Here is a 14,734-nt window from a genome sequence, read left to right as displayed (position 1 = left end):
GAAGGTATAGATAGAAGGTATGTGTAGGTTTCCTTCCTTCCTTACTGTATACTGTCATTTTTATGCTACTGTGATCTTTGTGGTGTATTTTTATGTCCAGAAAGTTGATGGTTTTGTCTGTTTCATCTTCGTGTGTGAACTTAATGTTGCCAGTGAGGGCGGTGACCAGCCTGGCAGATCTGGCAGCTGAGAAAAGACACGTCACCATGCAACGTCACCATGCAACGTCACCATGCAACGTCACCATGCAACGTCACCACGCAACCTCACCACGCAACCTCACCACGCAACGTCAGGCGATGCTTCTGAGGAAGATCGCAGTGGGCAGTGGAAACATCTCCTTAAACCGATCGGTCTGAACAAAAGAAAAACATCCTTCAGGATAATCTACTGTAAACTGGCAGTATGAACTTGTTTAAACTATGTCAGGAACCCGCCCCTCTGCCCCCAGCCCTCTCGCTTCCATCTGTTTACACAAGATGACTTACATAAGATTCTTTTCTTGTTCAAAGACACAAAGTCATCATCATCTTCATCATCATCTTCATCATCAATCATGATCACGACCTTCATCTTCATCTTCATCAACTTCATCATCTTCTTCATCTTCTTCTTCTTCCTCATCTTCATCGTCTTCTTCATCCTAACCCTAACCCTAACCCTCGTCTTCATCGCCATCAACTTAATAGTCTTTATCATCTTCATCTTCATCACCACGTCTTCAGGGTTGGAAGTTGATCTGATTCCAAAAGGAAGTGTTCACCCACTCACAGTGTCTTTGATGAAAGATTGATTGTATCTGATTGGTCGCTGTCTCACCCTGTCCGTACTCGCATTGGTTCAGTCCTCTGGGCTCCTCTGCTTGGCTGAGGAGATGATCCACTGTTCAGTCCTCCTCGTGTCCTTCACACCTGTCGACGCTCGACCATAAACATTTGTAACAATCTTCTGAGAGTGTTTGTGTGTGTGGGGGGTGCTTAGCATGCAGAACAGATTAAGATGGGCGGGGCTCCTGGGAAACGATGACACTTTACTGTTGTTTGTTTTTCTTCTTGTTCACTTCACATCAATACAGTTCTTTTTCACCAAAATTCGTTCACATAAACTTACTTTCAAGCTGTTCTGGGGGCACACAGGGCACACAGGGGACACAGGGGACACCAAAGGACATACAGGTCAGGTCAGGTCAGATTTATTTGTAGAGCACATTTACAAACAGAATGGCTGAACCAAAGTGCTTCACAGTTGTAAAATAAATAAAGAAAAAACAACAGGGGACACAGGGGACACATAGGGGACAGCAAGGGAACGACACGTCCTGGTTGGCTACTATTGGTTCGGTTGGGCTTTGGTCTCAGTGGGATTCGGTCTGTTCTTGTCTCAGTTGGGTTCTGTTGGTTCTGTCTGTTCTGGTGGTTCTGGTTGTTCTGTTGGTTTCTGTTGGTTCTGGTGGGTCCTGGCCTCTGTCTGTTCTGTTGGTTCTGTTGGTTCTGTTGGTTAGTTAGCATTTAGCTAATGCTAGTTCACAACAAGTGGAGACCTAACCCTAACAACCCTTTGGGTTAGGTCTCAAGAACTCTTTCAATGTCAACATTCACTTTCATTTGGATTCCCCAAAAACATAAATGTTGTATTCTTAATATTTAAAGAAAATTTACTGGCATCAAACCAAGCCTTGAGATTTTACAGCTCCCTTTCTACACAACACGGAAGTTCCTTTAACCTTTACCAGAGCAAAACAGATCGTAGCATCTGCAAATATTACATATGTAGAAAATATCTGTACATAGCAGATAAATATTCAGTTCACAACACACAAATAAATACATTTATTACATTATAACTCAGATTAGATCGTTTTTCTTTGGAAATTATTAAACTGGTGTCTACTAAAAAAATGCATTTGTATTCATGTTGATCGTTTTGGGCATAATTTAAAACCATTCTCCATATGTGCATGATTTACATAAAGTGATTTTTTCATGAAGAAGCTCCAGGGGCGGCGTTACTCTGTCCAAGTGTAAAACTTTACACTCAGACAAACTAATGTAGCAGCTAATTGTTAGATTCCATCTATCATACTGACATGTATCTAACCAAAGTATTTCTATCAGGCAGCGTTAATTCCTCAGTTCATTGGATCACTCACTCTCCCGGCATGACGATGTATGTTGACCGGCCATCATGTCGGTATTCCCGGCTGCTAGCTGTTGGCCATCTGTGGCTCTTCTCATCTTCCGAAGAACGTCGGAACAAATTTCCAAATAGATGATATTTGGATAAACTGACCACCATATTCGGAATCTAACGTGTGTCCCGTATTAATTATTATTCTTAAAACTTCACAAAGTGATATGTAAAGAATCCAAATGGAGAAAAAAAATCAGCTTTTAGACAAAACTCAAAATTAGACTCAGGTGAAACATGAGGACCTGACAGATAATCAAAAGAGGGAAACCAACGGGAGCAAACTGAACCACAGGAAAGACCATGGAAAACAAAAGGTCCCAGGGAACACAGGAAACACCATGAAAAACCAAAGGTCCCAGGGAACATGGAAACACTATGGAAAACAAAAGGTCCCAGGGAACATGGAAACACTATGGAAAAAAAGGTCCCAAGGAACACAGGGAACACAGGAAAACAAAATCCCAAACAACAAAAGGCAAATGTCCATGCTGGACCATGACAGTAAGGACAGAGGGAGATTCTGTGTGTGTGTGTGTGTGTGTGTGTGTGTGTGTATGTGTGCGTGTGTGTGTGTGTGTGTGTGTGTGTGAGTGAGGCGTGTGCATGTGTGCATGAGAGTGTGTGTGATCCTCCAGCAAAAGTGCTGTGTTGACACATCCCCATTATTTATCTCAGTTATTAGCAGGATGTTATTTCCTTCTAATTACCGCCATCCAATCAGCGTCAGCGTCTGCAGCTCGTTAGCGGGGTCTTTGTCTTTCACACTGTGAATCTGATTGGATGAGACGTGGGACGGACGCACACGCTCAGGTCACTGCCTCTGTAATTGTTCTCCCCCCCGCCGAGGACGGATGGTGGCGAGCTGCCGTCACCGCTTCTTCGTTAGCCTGCTAATGCTAATGTGTGTTTGTTGTTGCCATGGAGAGAGAGAAAGGAGGACGACAGTATTTGTGTGCATGTGTGTGTTTGTGTGTGTGTGTGAGTAGAGTATGTGACTGTGAATTTGTGTGTGTGTGTTTGTGTTGATGTGTGAGTGTGTGTGTGTGTGTGTGTGAGTCAGTGTGTGACCTTTGTGCGTCCTCATCTTTTTCATCGACTGAGTTGTTCATGTTAATTTGTTGAAGCGAGAAAATTAAAATCTACTTATAATGAATCATACACACACACACACTCCTGTCCTTACACCCTGTGTCTTTTCACCCTCTGTCCTTACACCCTGTGTCCTTACATCCTGTGTCCTTACGACCTCTGTCCTTACACACTCTGTCTGTGTGTGTGTGTGTGTGTGTGTGTGTGTGTGTGTGTGTGTGTGTGTGTGTGTGTGTGTGTGTGTGTGTGCGCGTGGGGGCATGTGTGTGTGCAGACAAACAAGCGTCCTGACATCCCCTCATCAATTGTCGCTTGTTGAAATTCAACATTCATCAGGAAAATTAAAAAACGTCATGTCATTCACAGGAAGTCGTTCCGTCTTCAGCCGGGACAGGAAGTCATCCAGACACAGAGGGGCTGAGTGACAGAGAGGGCGTGGCATAGAGTCACTCCCAGGCTAGTTGTAGCATTAAACCTTTGGAGGACGTTAGCTTACCCAACCTGCTAACGGAGGCCACTCATCCGAGAGGCTTTTTCAGTTCTACTGTCTCAGTAGATTCAGTTCTACTGATTCAGTAGATTCAGTTCTACGGAAGAAGCTTCTCGGATGAGTGGAGAAACGTCTTCAAGTAAACCAGAAGTCCAGTTGCCCACACTTTAACCCAGCAAGATACCATGACCTGGATGACTGAGAACCTTCACAGACATATTCGTCTTTCCTTCCTCTCCTGGTTCCCTCAGGAAATGGTGAACGGACCTGAAACATTGATGCTAATTATTGTAAAACTCCCATAAAGAGACGAGAGACGTGACGAACAGCTGTCGACCCGTCTGTAGTTGGAACGATGCCGCTGGGCAACACGACTCCATGGCAACATGTCAATCTGCTACACCGTTTCTGAGGGACATGAGACGGAGATTGTAAACAGGCTGTGTGTGTGAGAGTGTGGTTCTATGGTCCTGTGGTTCTCTGGGTCCCTGGGTCTATGGCTCTGTGGTTGACTCATGAAGGTCATGTGACTTCTTGCAGCAGTTTGCCTGTTTTATTGTGAAATATTCTCAACAGTGTGACAATACATGAGGACTGTGACTGCTGCTGGACTACGTCAGGTAGTTGTAGTACTGTGGTACCACTACACTAACGCAAATGGCCCTGGCGCGTCACAGCCATGTGTCTCTGCTGCCCCCTGCTGGTCTTTGCTTCAAACAGGAAAAAGGTTCAATGTTCTGAGAGACGTGATGATGATGAGGATGAAGATGAAGATGCTGACTCAGCCAACGGGTTCAGAGGTCGTCTCCTCCACACAGACGTAGAAGAGCTGTCTGATAGTCTCCTTTGGTGTGTTCCTGAACACACACACATACACACACTCACTACATGACATACATATTTCAAACAAATTTACTGATGATGTTGTTTTGTTCTGTTTCTCCTTTGTATTCTACGGTGTAAGTTGAGTAGAGTGGAGTAGAGCAGAGTAGAGTAGAACAGAGTGGAGCAGAGAAAGCAGAGGTGCTGTGCGGGGTTTACAGTGATGGTCTGGAACAAAGATCTCTTGTGCTGCTTCTTGAACTCGTGTCTGATCTTCATCAGGTCGACTTCACAGCGAGAGACCATGATCCTGGTCAGCAGCTTCTCCTTCGCTCCTTTACTCTGTCACACAAACAACACATGTCCGGGGAGCCGTCAGCTGACAGGTCACCTGACTAGAACAGTGTCACATGATGCCGTCACATTACCTTCATGGCCTCGTTGAGTCTGTTGGCGAAATACAGCTGCTTGTTTTCAAAACACTCAACTGAAAAGACAAACAAAAACACTCACATTTCAATGATCCGTTCTGTCCACACACACACAGGCACAAAGGACAGAAATAGGTTTAGTGCTTCAGACCAACCAGCTGGTTCCAACGTGCAGCTGGTAACCATGGCATCGCAAACAAAACAGTCAGCGGATTGTCCTTGATGTCGGACAGACCAGCATCTGCAGGCCTCACAACCATCTCAGGAACACACCCAGGAACCATCCATCCATCATGTTCCGCTTATCCGGGGCCGGGTCGCGGGGGCAGCAGCCCAAGCAGGGACACCCAGACTTCCCCTCTCCCCAGCCACCTCCTCTAGCTCTTCCAGGGGGACCCCAAGGCGTTCCCAAGCCAGCTGAGCGACATAGTCGCTCCAGCGTGTCCTGGGTCTTCCCCGGGGTCTCCTCCCGGTGGGGCATGCCTGGAAACACCTCCCTCGGAAGGCGTCCAGGGGGCATCCGATACAGATGCCCGAGCCACCTGGCTACTCTCGATGTGGAGGAGCAGCGGCTCTACTCCGAGCTCCTCCCGGGTGACAGAGCTCCTCACCCTATCTCTAAGGGAGCGCCCCGCCACCCTGCAGAGGAAACTCATTTCAGCCGCTTGTATCCGAGATCTTATTCTTTCGGTCATGATCCAAAGCTCATGACCATAGATGAGGGTAGGAACGTAGATTGACCGGTAGATCGAGAGCTTTGCCTTTTGGCGAAGGTCCTTCTTCACCACGACGGACCGGTACAGAGATGAGATTGAATAGACTTTCCCAGGGAGGCTGAGGAGTGTGATTCCACGATAGTTGGAACACATCCTCCGGTCCCCCTTTTTGAAAAGAGGGACCACCACCCCAGTCTGCCAATCCAGAGGCACTGTTCCCGTCTGCCATGCGATGCTGCAGAGACGTGTCAGCCACGACAGCCCTACAACATCCAGGGACTTGAGGTACTCAGGGTGGTTCTCATCCACCCCAGGTGCTTTGCCACCGAGGAGCTTCCGAACTGCCTCGGTGACCTCAGCCTGGGTGATGGGTGAACCAGCTTCTGAGTCCCCCGTCTCTGCTTCCTCTACGAAAGGCATGACAGTGGGATTGAGGAGATCCTCGAAGTACTCCTTCCACCGCCCGACAATATCCCCAGTCGCGGTCAGCAGCTCCCCGCCTCCACTGTACACAGTGTTGGTGGAGCACTGCTTCCCCCTCCTGAGGCGCCGGACGGTTTGCCAGAATCTCTTCGAGGCTAACCGATAGTCTTCCTCCATGACCTCTCCCAGATCAGAGTTTTTGCCTCCACAACCGCCCGGGCCGCGGTACGCTTGGCCTGCCGGTACCCGTCGGTTGCCTCAGGAGTTCCACGAGCCAGTCAGGCCCGATAGGACTCCTTCTTCAGCTTGACAGCATTCCTTACTTCCGGTGTCCACCACCGGGTTCGGGGGTTGCCGCCACGACAGGCACCGGAGACCTTGCGACCACAGCTCCGAGCGGCTGCTTCGACAATGGAGGTGGAGAACATGGTCCACTCGGACTCGATGTCCCCAGCCTCCCTCGGGAGCTGGTCGAAGTTCTCCCGGAGGTGGGAGTTGAAGACCCCTCAGTGAGAGACCTATCCCCCACCCGAAGGCGAAGGGAAGCGACCCTCTCGCTCAATGGGGAAAACTCCCAACACATGGCGACTAAGCTGGGGAGCTATGAGCAAGCCCACACCAGCCCGTCGCCTCTCACCGCGGGCAACTCCAGAATAATAGAGAGACCAACCTCTCTCAAGGAGATGGGTTCCGGAGCACAAGCTGTGTGTGGAGGTGAGCCCGACTATCTCTAGCCGGTACCCGCTCAGCCTCCCACACAAGTTCAGGCTCTTTCCCCCCTAGCGAGGTGACATTCCATGTCCCTATAGCCAGAGTTGTTGTCCGGGGTTTGGGTCGCTGGGGCCCTCGCCCGCGGCCGCCACCCAAACCACATTGCACCCGGCCCCTTCTGAGCCTTCCTGCGGGTGGTGGGCCTACAGGAGGGCGGGCCCACGTCGCTCCTTCAGGCTGTACCCGGCCGGGTCCCGTGGGCAGAGACCCGGCCACCAGGCGCTTGCCCACGAGCCCCAACCCCAGGCCTGGCTCCAGGTTGGGGCCCCCGGTGACGCCAATCCGGGCGACATGTGCGTCCTTGCTTTTAACACTCTCATTGGGGTAATTCTGAACCGCTCTTAGTCTGACCCGTCTCCTAGGACCTGTTTGCCTTGGGAGACCCTACCAGGGGCATGAAAACCCCCGACAACATAGCCCCTATGATCATTCGGGTACTCAAACCCCTCCACCACGTTAAGGTGGCGGTTCAAGGAGGGGCTAACACCCAGGAACCAAATCTGAAAACTAGAACTTTAGAAGAATGGCCTGTTCCAATTGTTCCAGAACCTCTCTGTGATGTTCATCAACAACATCAGGAGTGTTCGCAACAACATTAAAAAAGATCTGACTTGTCACCACACAGACTGAACCTGATTCACTGTGGAACATTTGTAGAACGCGACAGAAGATGCAGAAGTAGAGGTGACCTCTGATATCAAGGATTGATAGAGACCCTCCAACCATTGAAGATGTGAGACGTATTTCTGAGACACTTTCTGCTCATGACCATGGTGGCCACAGCAGGAAGCATGGTTGCTTGGAAACCATGTTGCGGTTATTGGAACAATGTTACTGTCTTGATCATGTGACCAAGACGCGTGACATCACTGCCAACATTCCAAGTTCAGTCAACATTCTTCACTTTGTGATCTCACGTGTCATCAGACGTCTGGAACAGTGTCATGTGACCCCTGTGTTATGCCATTTCATGTCATGTGACCTCAGTGTCATGTGACTTTGGTGCAACAGAACATACCCAGAGTGAGGAAGGACCTCTCAAGGTCTCCTTTCACCTCCTTCCTGATGCTTTCTTTCATGTCGTATGGACTGTAGCTCTTGTACCTGTCAAACACTGACAGACACACACACGCACACACACACACACAGATGCAGCGACGTCATAGAACGAGAACATCAGTGATGTAACAGGATTGTGAAATAAATTCAAGATTAACTTATTTGGTTTGTGTGTGTGTGTGTGTGTGTGTGTGTGTGTGTGTATGTGTGTGTGGTGGGAGGAGTCAGGACAGGTGCATTAGTGACGTCAGGTGTGTGTTCAGCTCAGATTAGTTTCGGTTTCTGAGAAGAAACGTGAATTTTTGTCTGATTATACTGATTATAATCACTAATCGGTTATAATCACTAATCAATGCTAATCAATAATCCAGATGAATCACCTTTCTGCAGGTGGGGGACGCTGCGCTGAGTCATGATGGAGATCCAGGTGGAGACGTCAGTTCCCTTCCTCTTCACTCCGCCTTCATACAGAGACTGAGGTCACAGGACACACACGAGGTCACGTGACTTGGTACATGCCAGGTAAACGACCTCACACACCAGGTCACATGACCTCACACGCACCAGGTCCCATGACCTCTCGCCATCAGACCATGTGACCTGGATGTCAGGGGTAACAGCTTTTACTCACTCTGGCGTCTTCGTCGATCTTCTGATAGTCCACCACGTTGGACGGATCATCTCTCTTTGTCTGCAAAAACAACAAACATCAAAGGAATTTAACATTTCAACTGAGCATTGATACGTCTACTACGTGCACTAGTACTAGTACTAGTACTACTACACGGTCCACTCTGATTGGCTGTTCCACCTGCACCAGCGCCAGCAGCAGCTTGGCAAAATCTCCTGACGTATCTCCTGCGACGTCTTTGTCCAACTCCTTCTTGAACACTGACACACACACACCGTCAAAGTCATCTCCATGACAACAGACATAACCAGCCAGCAGGAGGCGCCTCAGCTCACGTTCTCTGTAGACGCGCTTGATCTCATGCAGCTCGTCGTTACTTCTGGAACAGACAATCTCGATGAGCGTCTCCTCGTCCGTCCCCAGACCCTGGACACAGAGGACATTAGGAACCAGAGGAACCAGAAAAACTACAGCAGGGGTGTCAAGTTGCGGTCCTCAAGGGCCGCATATCCTGCAGGTTATAGACGTCAACCTTCTCCTCCCTCACCTGAATCAGTCTCTATGAAGTTCTGGTGAGGCCCGACAACGAGCTACTGATTGGAATCAGGCCTGTAGGAGCTGGGTGACGTCTAGAACCTGCTGGACATGTGGCTCTCAAGGACTGAGGTTTGACACCCTTGAACCACAGGAACCACAAGAACCAGAGGAACCAGCGTAGACAGGGTTCGGCACTGGTGCATTCACAGACCTTCATGGCGGCCTTCAGTTCGGAGGCGTCATACTGCGCTGTGCTCTTCATCAGACCGAGCAGCAGCGTCTCCAGCGGGCCGGACAGCGCCCCCTTCAGGGCCCCCAACAGATCCTGAAAACACAGAGTGAAGGTGCAGCGCCTCCTATGGGAAAGACAGGGTGAAGCTGCAGCGCCCCCGATAGGACAGACAGAGTGAAGCTGCAGCGCCCCCTATGGCACAGACATCACCTTCTTCGCCAGCCGCTCGAACTCGAAGGCGACTTGTTTCCGCTGCTCAAACGTCCGACTTGTCAGGATGTTGATGATCGTTTGTTCATCGACGCCTATGGAAACATCGATGGTGTCATCAACTGTGGACTAGTTAGCATTTACAACAGGTATTGGCTAGTACTCACAATATGTACTAGTTAATATTTACAAGGGGTACTAGTTAGCATTCACCATATCTACTACATGTCAGTCAGTTACCAATGTCACATGACTCTCACCTTTGGTTTTGATGGCTGTCTCAATCTGAGCGGCATCTCGGGCCGGGTCAAAGTCTCGGACCGGCACGACGGTGGGGAAGGTGGGTTCCACCTCCTGCAGAGGGGACACAGTTCATGTGATGTTTGGTCATGTGACGTATCACTGACTTCCTGTTGGACTCACCGCTCCGTAAGACAGCGTCAGTTGGCCCAGAAACTCAGACACCAGCGCCATATTGACACAACCTGTTGACGCAACAGAGCCAGGTAACCATATTAGAACCTCAGGAGCATAGAACCTGAAGAAAAATTTGTCCTCTGTGATTTAGAGAGAAATGTCATGGCAACACTGTGACATCATCATCAAGAGTTGGAAGCTGAGGAGTTTAGGGTGTGTTTGATTTATTGACTAGGTGAGCCAGCGACAGACTGCAGATAAGACACGTTATCGTACCTCAACCACACCTGTTGGAATGTGACCTTAAACCTTTGACCTTTGGTAAAACATTACCAACACTGGATGTCTGTGTGTGGGTGTGGGTGTGGTCACACCCACAGACACAGTAGTTTAACCAAAGCCAGCCCTGGACAGAGGCAGTATAGGCAAGTGCTAGTGGCACCGAGAACGGGGAGAGAAAATTGGCAAATTAATGTAATGACTTTTTTTGGTACGCGCACTATAAGTCAATGTCAACAATGACAATAGTAGCATGAAATAAAAATTACTTTCACAAGTGTTTACTGGTGATTTTGTCAATTTCCATTAGTAAATAAATACACAAGTAAAGCATTCAGTGGAACATAATTGTTTGTGGGGAATTTATCATGATTTCCTCCTCTTGTTCTATAGTTTGATATTGTCACTGTGCTGTTATTGACACTGAGATCATGTTTAAGTTTTATTATAAATTAAATGACTGTTTGTATTTTTGGGCGGGCATCACAAAGCAGTTGTACTCAGGGCACAATTGTGATAACAACCATCAACTGACAACTGTCAGCATGTCGTCGTTAGCATGTAGTCGTTAACATGTAGCTGTTATCATGTGGCTGTTATCATGTATCCATTTGCATGTAGCTGTTTGAAACTATCTAACAACTTCAATCAAACAATTTCTGTTCTACCAACAATGAATTATTTCCTCTTTGAATGACCCCTGTGTGTGTGTGTGTGTGTGTGTGTGTGTGTGTGTGTGTGTGTGTGTGTGTGTGTGTGTGGTGTGTGTGGTGTGGTGTGTGGTGTGTCTGTGTGTCTGTGTGTTCTGATGATAATATATTATCATCAGTGTCATTATCCAGAACAGAATCTCTGGACAAAATAAAGCATAATTCAGATTCAGCTGGTGATCCAAAAATAACATAAAAGGGTATATTTGAGATGAGAACTTATGAACACATGAATGTGTGGACTTCTGAACTTGTGAACGTGTTAATGTGTGAACGTGTCTGGTGGACTCGTCATAGGATTTGAGTAGAAGAGAACGTTTCTTACCTTCAGAGACGAAGCAGCAAACAGCAGCAGAGGAGATGAAAGACCGACAGGACGGGGTGTGTTTAAATACACACACACACACACACACACACACACACACACACACACACACACACACACACACACACACACACACACACAGATACACACACACACACACAGATACACACACGCTGACACACACATACTGACACACACACACAAACACTGATACACACACACTGACACACACACACACACAAACACGGATACACAAACACACACACACACACACAGATACAGACACGCTGACACACACATACTGATACACACACACACACATACTGACACACTCACGCTGACACACACACACAAACACTGATACACACACACTGATACACACACTGACACACACACGCCGATACACACACACACACACACACACACACACACACACACACACACACACACACAAACACTGATACCCAACACACATACACTGATACACACACAGCGCCTATAGTGTCCCAGCTGATTGCTCTGGAAGGTTCCAACCACCAGGGTCCACTGCCTACCAACATGAATAACACATCACTTTCTATTTCTATATGAACACAATCAACCCTATCTACACCAATTTACATCTACTACAGTCATGGCCAAAAGTTTTGGCAATGACGCAAATTTTATGTTTCGCAAATTTTCTTGCTTGGGTTTTGTAAGATTTTTTCCCCCACATGTTTTGATGGTATGCTGAAGAACAATTACACACATTTTACATGTTTTAGAGACTTTTATTGGAGACTTTTTATTGGAGACTTTTAAAGGCAAATACATCTATTTTTGGCCCAGAGTCAATATTTACAATGTTGACCCTTCTTCTTCATAACTTCACCAATTCGCTTTGGCATGCTGGATATCAGATTCTGGACTACATCCTGACTGATTGTGGTCCATTCTTGCCTGATCATTGCTTGAAGTTGCTCACAATTTGTGGGCTTCTGCTTGTTCACCCGTTTTTTGAGGATGGACCACAGGTTCTCGATTGGATTGAGATCTGGTGAGTTTCCTAGCCATGGATCCAAAACATCAATGTTATGATCTTTGAGCCACTTGGTGATCACTTTTGCCTTGTGACATGGTGCTCCATCATGCTGAAAAATGCACAAATCCTCACCAAAGTGCTCCTGGATCGTTGGGAGGAGTTGTTCTTGGAGGGTGTTTTGATACCATTCTGTATTCATGGCAGTGTTTTTGGGCAGGATTGTGAGTGAGCCCACTCACTTGGATGAGAAGCAACCCCAAACATGGATGGTCTCTGGATGTTTCACTGTTGGCACAACACAGGACTCGTGGTAATGTTCACCTTTTCTTCTCCTGACAGCCACTCTTCCAGATGTTCCAAATTGTCGAAAGGGGGCTTCATCGGAGAAAATAACTTTGCACCAATCTTCTGCTCACCACTCTCTATACTTCCTGCAGAATTTCAGTCAGTTATTTTCTCAGATGAAGCCCCCTTTCGACTATCCATGGCCAGGAAACTCCCCAGATCTCAATCCAATCGAGAGCCTGTGGTCCATTCTCAAAAAACGAGTGAACAATCAGAGCAATAATAAGGCAAGAATGGGCCACAATCAGTCAGGATGTAGTCCAGAATCTGATATCCAGCATGCCAAAGCGAATTGGTGAAGTTATCCATGTAGTTTTTTATTATTTCAGACTTAGAGACTTTATTATTTCACACTTAGAGACAGTTCTGTTGGGTGGGGGTTACAGTGGTTCCCTGGTATATGGTACCTACATATATATGCCAATACAGTATAATTCACACACATTATTATATTATTCAGTCACAGCTATACAATCGTCTCAATTCTTTCCCAGTTGTTCCTATAAGCTTGTGGTAAAAAGACGTTCCCATAGCCCTCTCTTATCCTCACTGTCACTGACTCTCGCTAACATTTGTTCATATGATGCAATTTCTGCCATATTTTCAATCCACTTTTTATCGTCCGGTGGGGATGTACTCTTCCATAACCTGAGGATAATCCGGGCTGCCGTTACCGTCCCGACCTTTATGACTGCCAAATATTGTTTTGACACAATTACTTGTGATTGGTCGCCCAGTAAGCATAATCTTGGAGTGACTGGGATCTCAAGCTCCAGAGCCTTCCCTAGATGTTCTAATACTTTTACCCAAAATGGCTGTATCAGACTACATTCCCATAGAACATGTAGGAAAGTCCCTGCCTGTGTACCACATTTCCAACACAGATTATCAGGTAATAAACCCATCCTATGGAGTCTAGAGGGTAGGGAAGAAGGGTCAACACTGTAAATATTGACTCTTGGCCAAAAATAGATGTATTTGCCAATAAAAACTCTCTAAAACATGTAAAATGTGTTTAATTGTTCTTCAGCATACCATAAAAACATGTGGGGGGGGAAAAATCTCACAAAACCCAAGCAACAAAATTTGCGAAACATCAAATTTGCATCACTGCTAAAACTTTTGGCCATGACTGTAGAGGTGAAAACAGACATCTTATTTGTAAATATATGACACACACACTCACAAATCCATGTCCCCCACCCAATTTACACTTGGCTGCTGCCCTGGAACTACAAAACAGGTGTCTCTTGCCTTTGAAAGCATTTTACCTGCATACCCTTAGGGGCACAGTCACTGGTGAATACACAACACACATTGCTGATTCATTGAACACAACAACACTTACAAAATAATGCAGTGGCATCCTAGGATTAGGGTTAGAAAACTCAGTTCTGTGCACCACAGACCACAACACCTACACAATGCAGGGACGTCATTACCCACACATACAACCTCACCTGTCATTATAAACTAAATAATCAATGAATTTAGAACAGAATCAATGAGACAGTAACACTGATAATCAAAAACCTGCAGAGAATAACATTTGTGGTTACAGAATTAGCTTAAACTCTCTGACACACTGTAGCAAAGCATGCTGAGAAACACCCCACAACACGCTACACTACATTCTCAATTTAGCTCATGATTTACTCAATTAACACATAAGTTGAGGCATTTAATTGTATGTCCCTCTCTTCTAGGTGAAACTGCACGGCCCACACAGCTCCCACCAACAAAACCCAATCCTACAAAGAGGACAACAAACATGGTGATAAGTTAATTCTCCATAGAAAATGTGCAAAAAAGCAATGTGTTAAAATGTATTGTGCAAATCTTCAATAAAGTGCTGTTGCTCCTCTTCTAGTGCCTGTGCAGTTATTAAAGTGCATTTGTACTCATATTCAGTCCAAAGTGCATGGTGCCACATGTGCAAAGCCAGGTGAAAACATGTTCTTCATCACACTCAGCAAATACTGTAACTATGGCAACAAATACTATGACACAGTGTACAACTACTACGACACAAC

At 46.7% G+C, this 14,734-nt stretch overlaps 1 protein-coding gene across 2 annotated transcripts; it reads right to left on the bottom strand.

Annotated features, from left to right (window-relative positions):
• Positions 1-4,563: 4,563 nt before the first annotated feature.
• Positions 4,564-10,075, bottom strand: ANXA2 (annexin A2). 2 transcript variants are annotated; one of them, XM_078623830.1, is made up of 12 exons: positions 10,025-10,075; positions 9,862-9,955; positions 9,602-9,696; positions 9,371-9,484; positions 8,958-9,048; positions 8,803-8,882; positions 8,623-8,682; positions 8,372-8,465; positions 7,951-8,046; positions 5,020-5,078; positions 4,811-4,933; positions 4,564-4,626 (listed from the first exon to the last, which is right to left on the bottom strand). In XM_078623830.1, exons 1-12 carry the CDS (start codon positions 10,073-10,075, stop codon positions 4,564-4,566), a joined length of 1,020 nt encoding a protein of 339 aa, XP_078479956.1. The 2 variants fall into 2 exon arrangements, with proteins under 2 accessions (XP_078479956.1, XP_078479957.1); XM_078623831.1 differs by having other exon boundaries at positions 9,862-9,952.
• Between the last annotated feature and the right edge of the window lie 4,659 nt (positions 10,076-14,734).

Source organism: Lampetra planeri, unplaced genomic scaffold (assembly GCF_965212315.1).
Source record: "Lampetra planeri unplaced genomic scaffold, kcLamPlan1.2.h2 scaffold_480, whole genome shotgun sequence".
Classification (NCBI taxonomy): domain Eukaryota; kingdom Metazoa; phylum Chordata; class Hyperoartia; order Petromyzontiformes; family Petromyzontidae; genus Lampetra; species Lampetra planeri.
The sequence above is the reverse complement of the archived record's forward strand: the minus strand, read 5'-3'. Positions and strand labels throughout refer to the sequence as shown.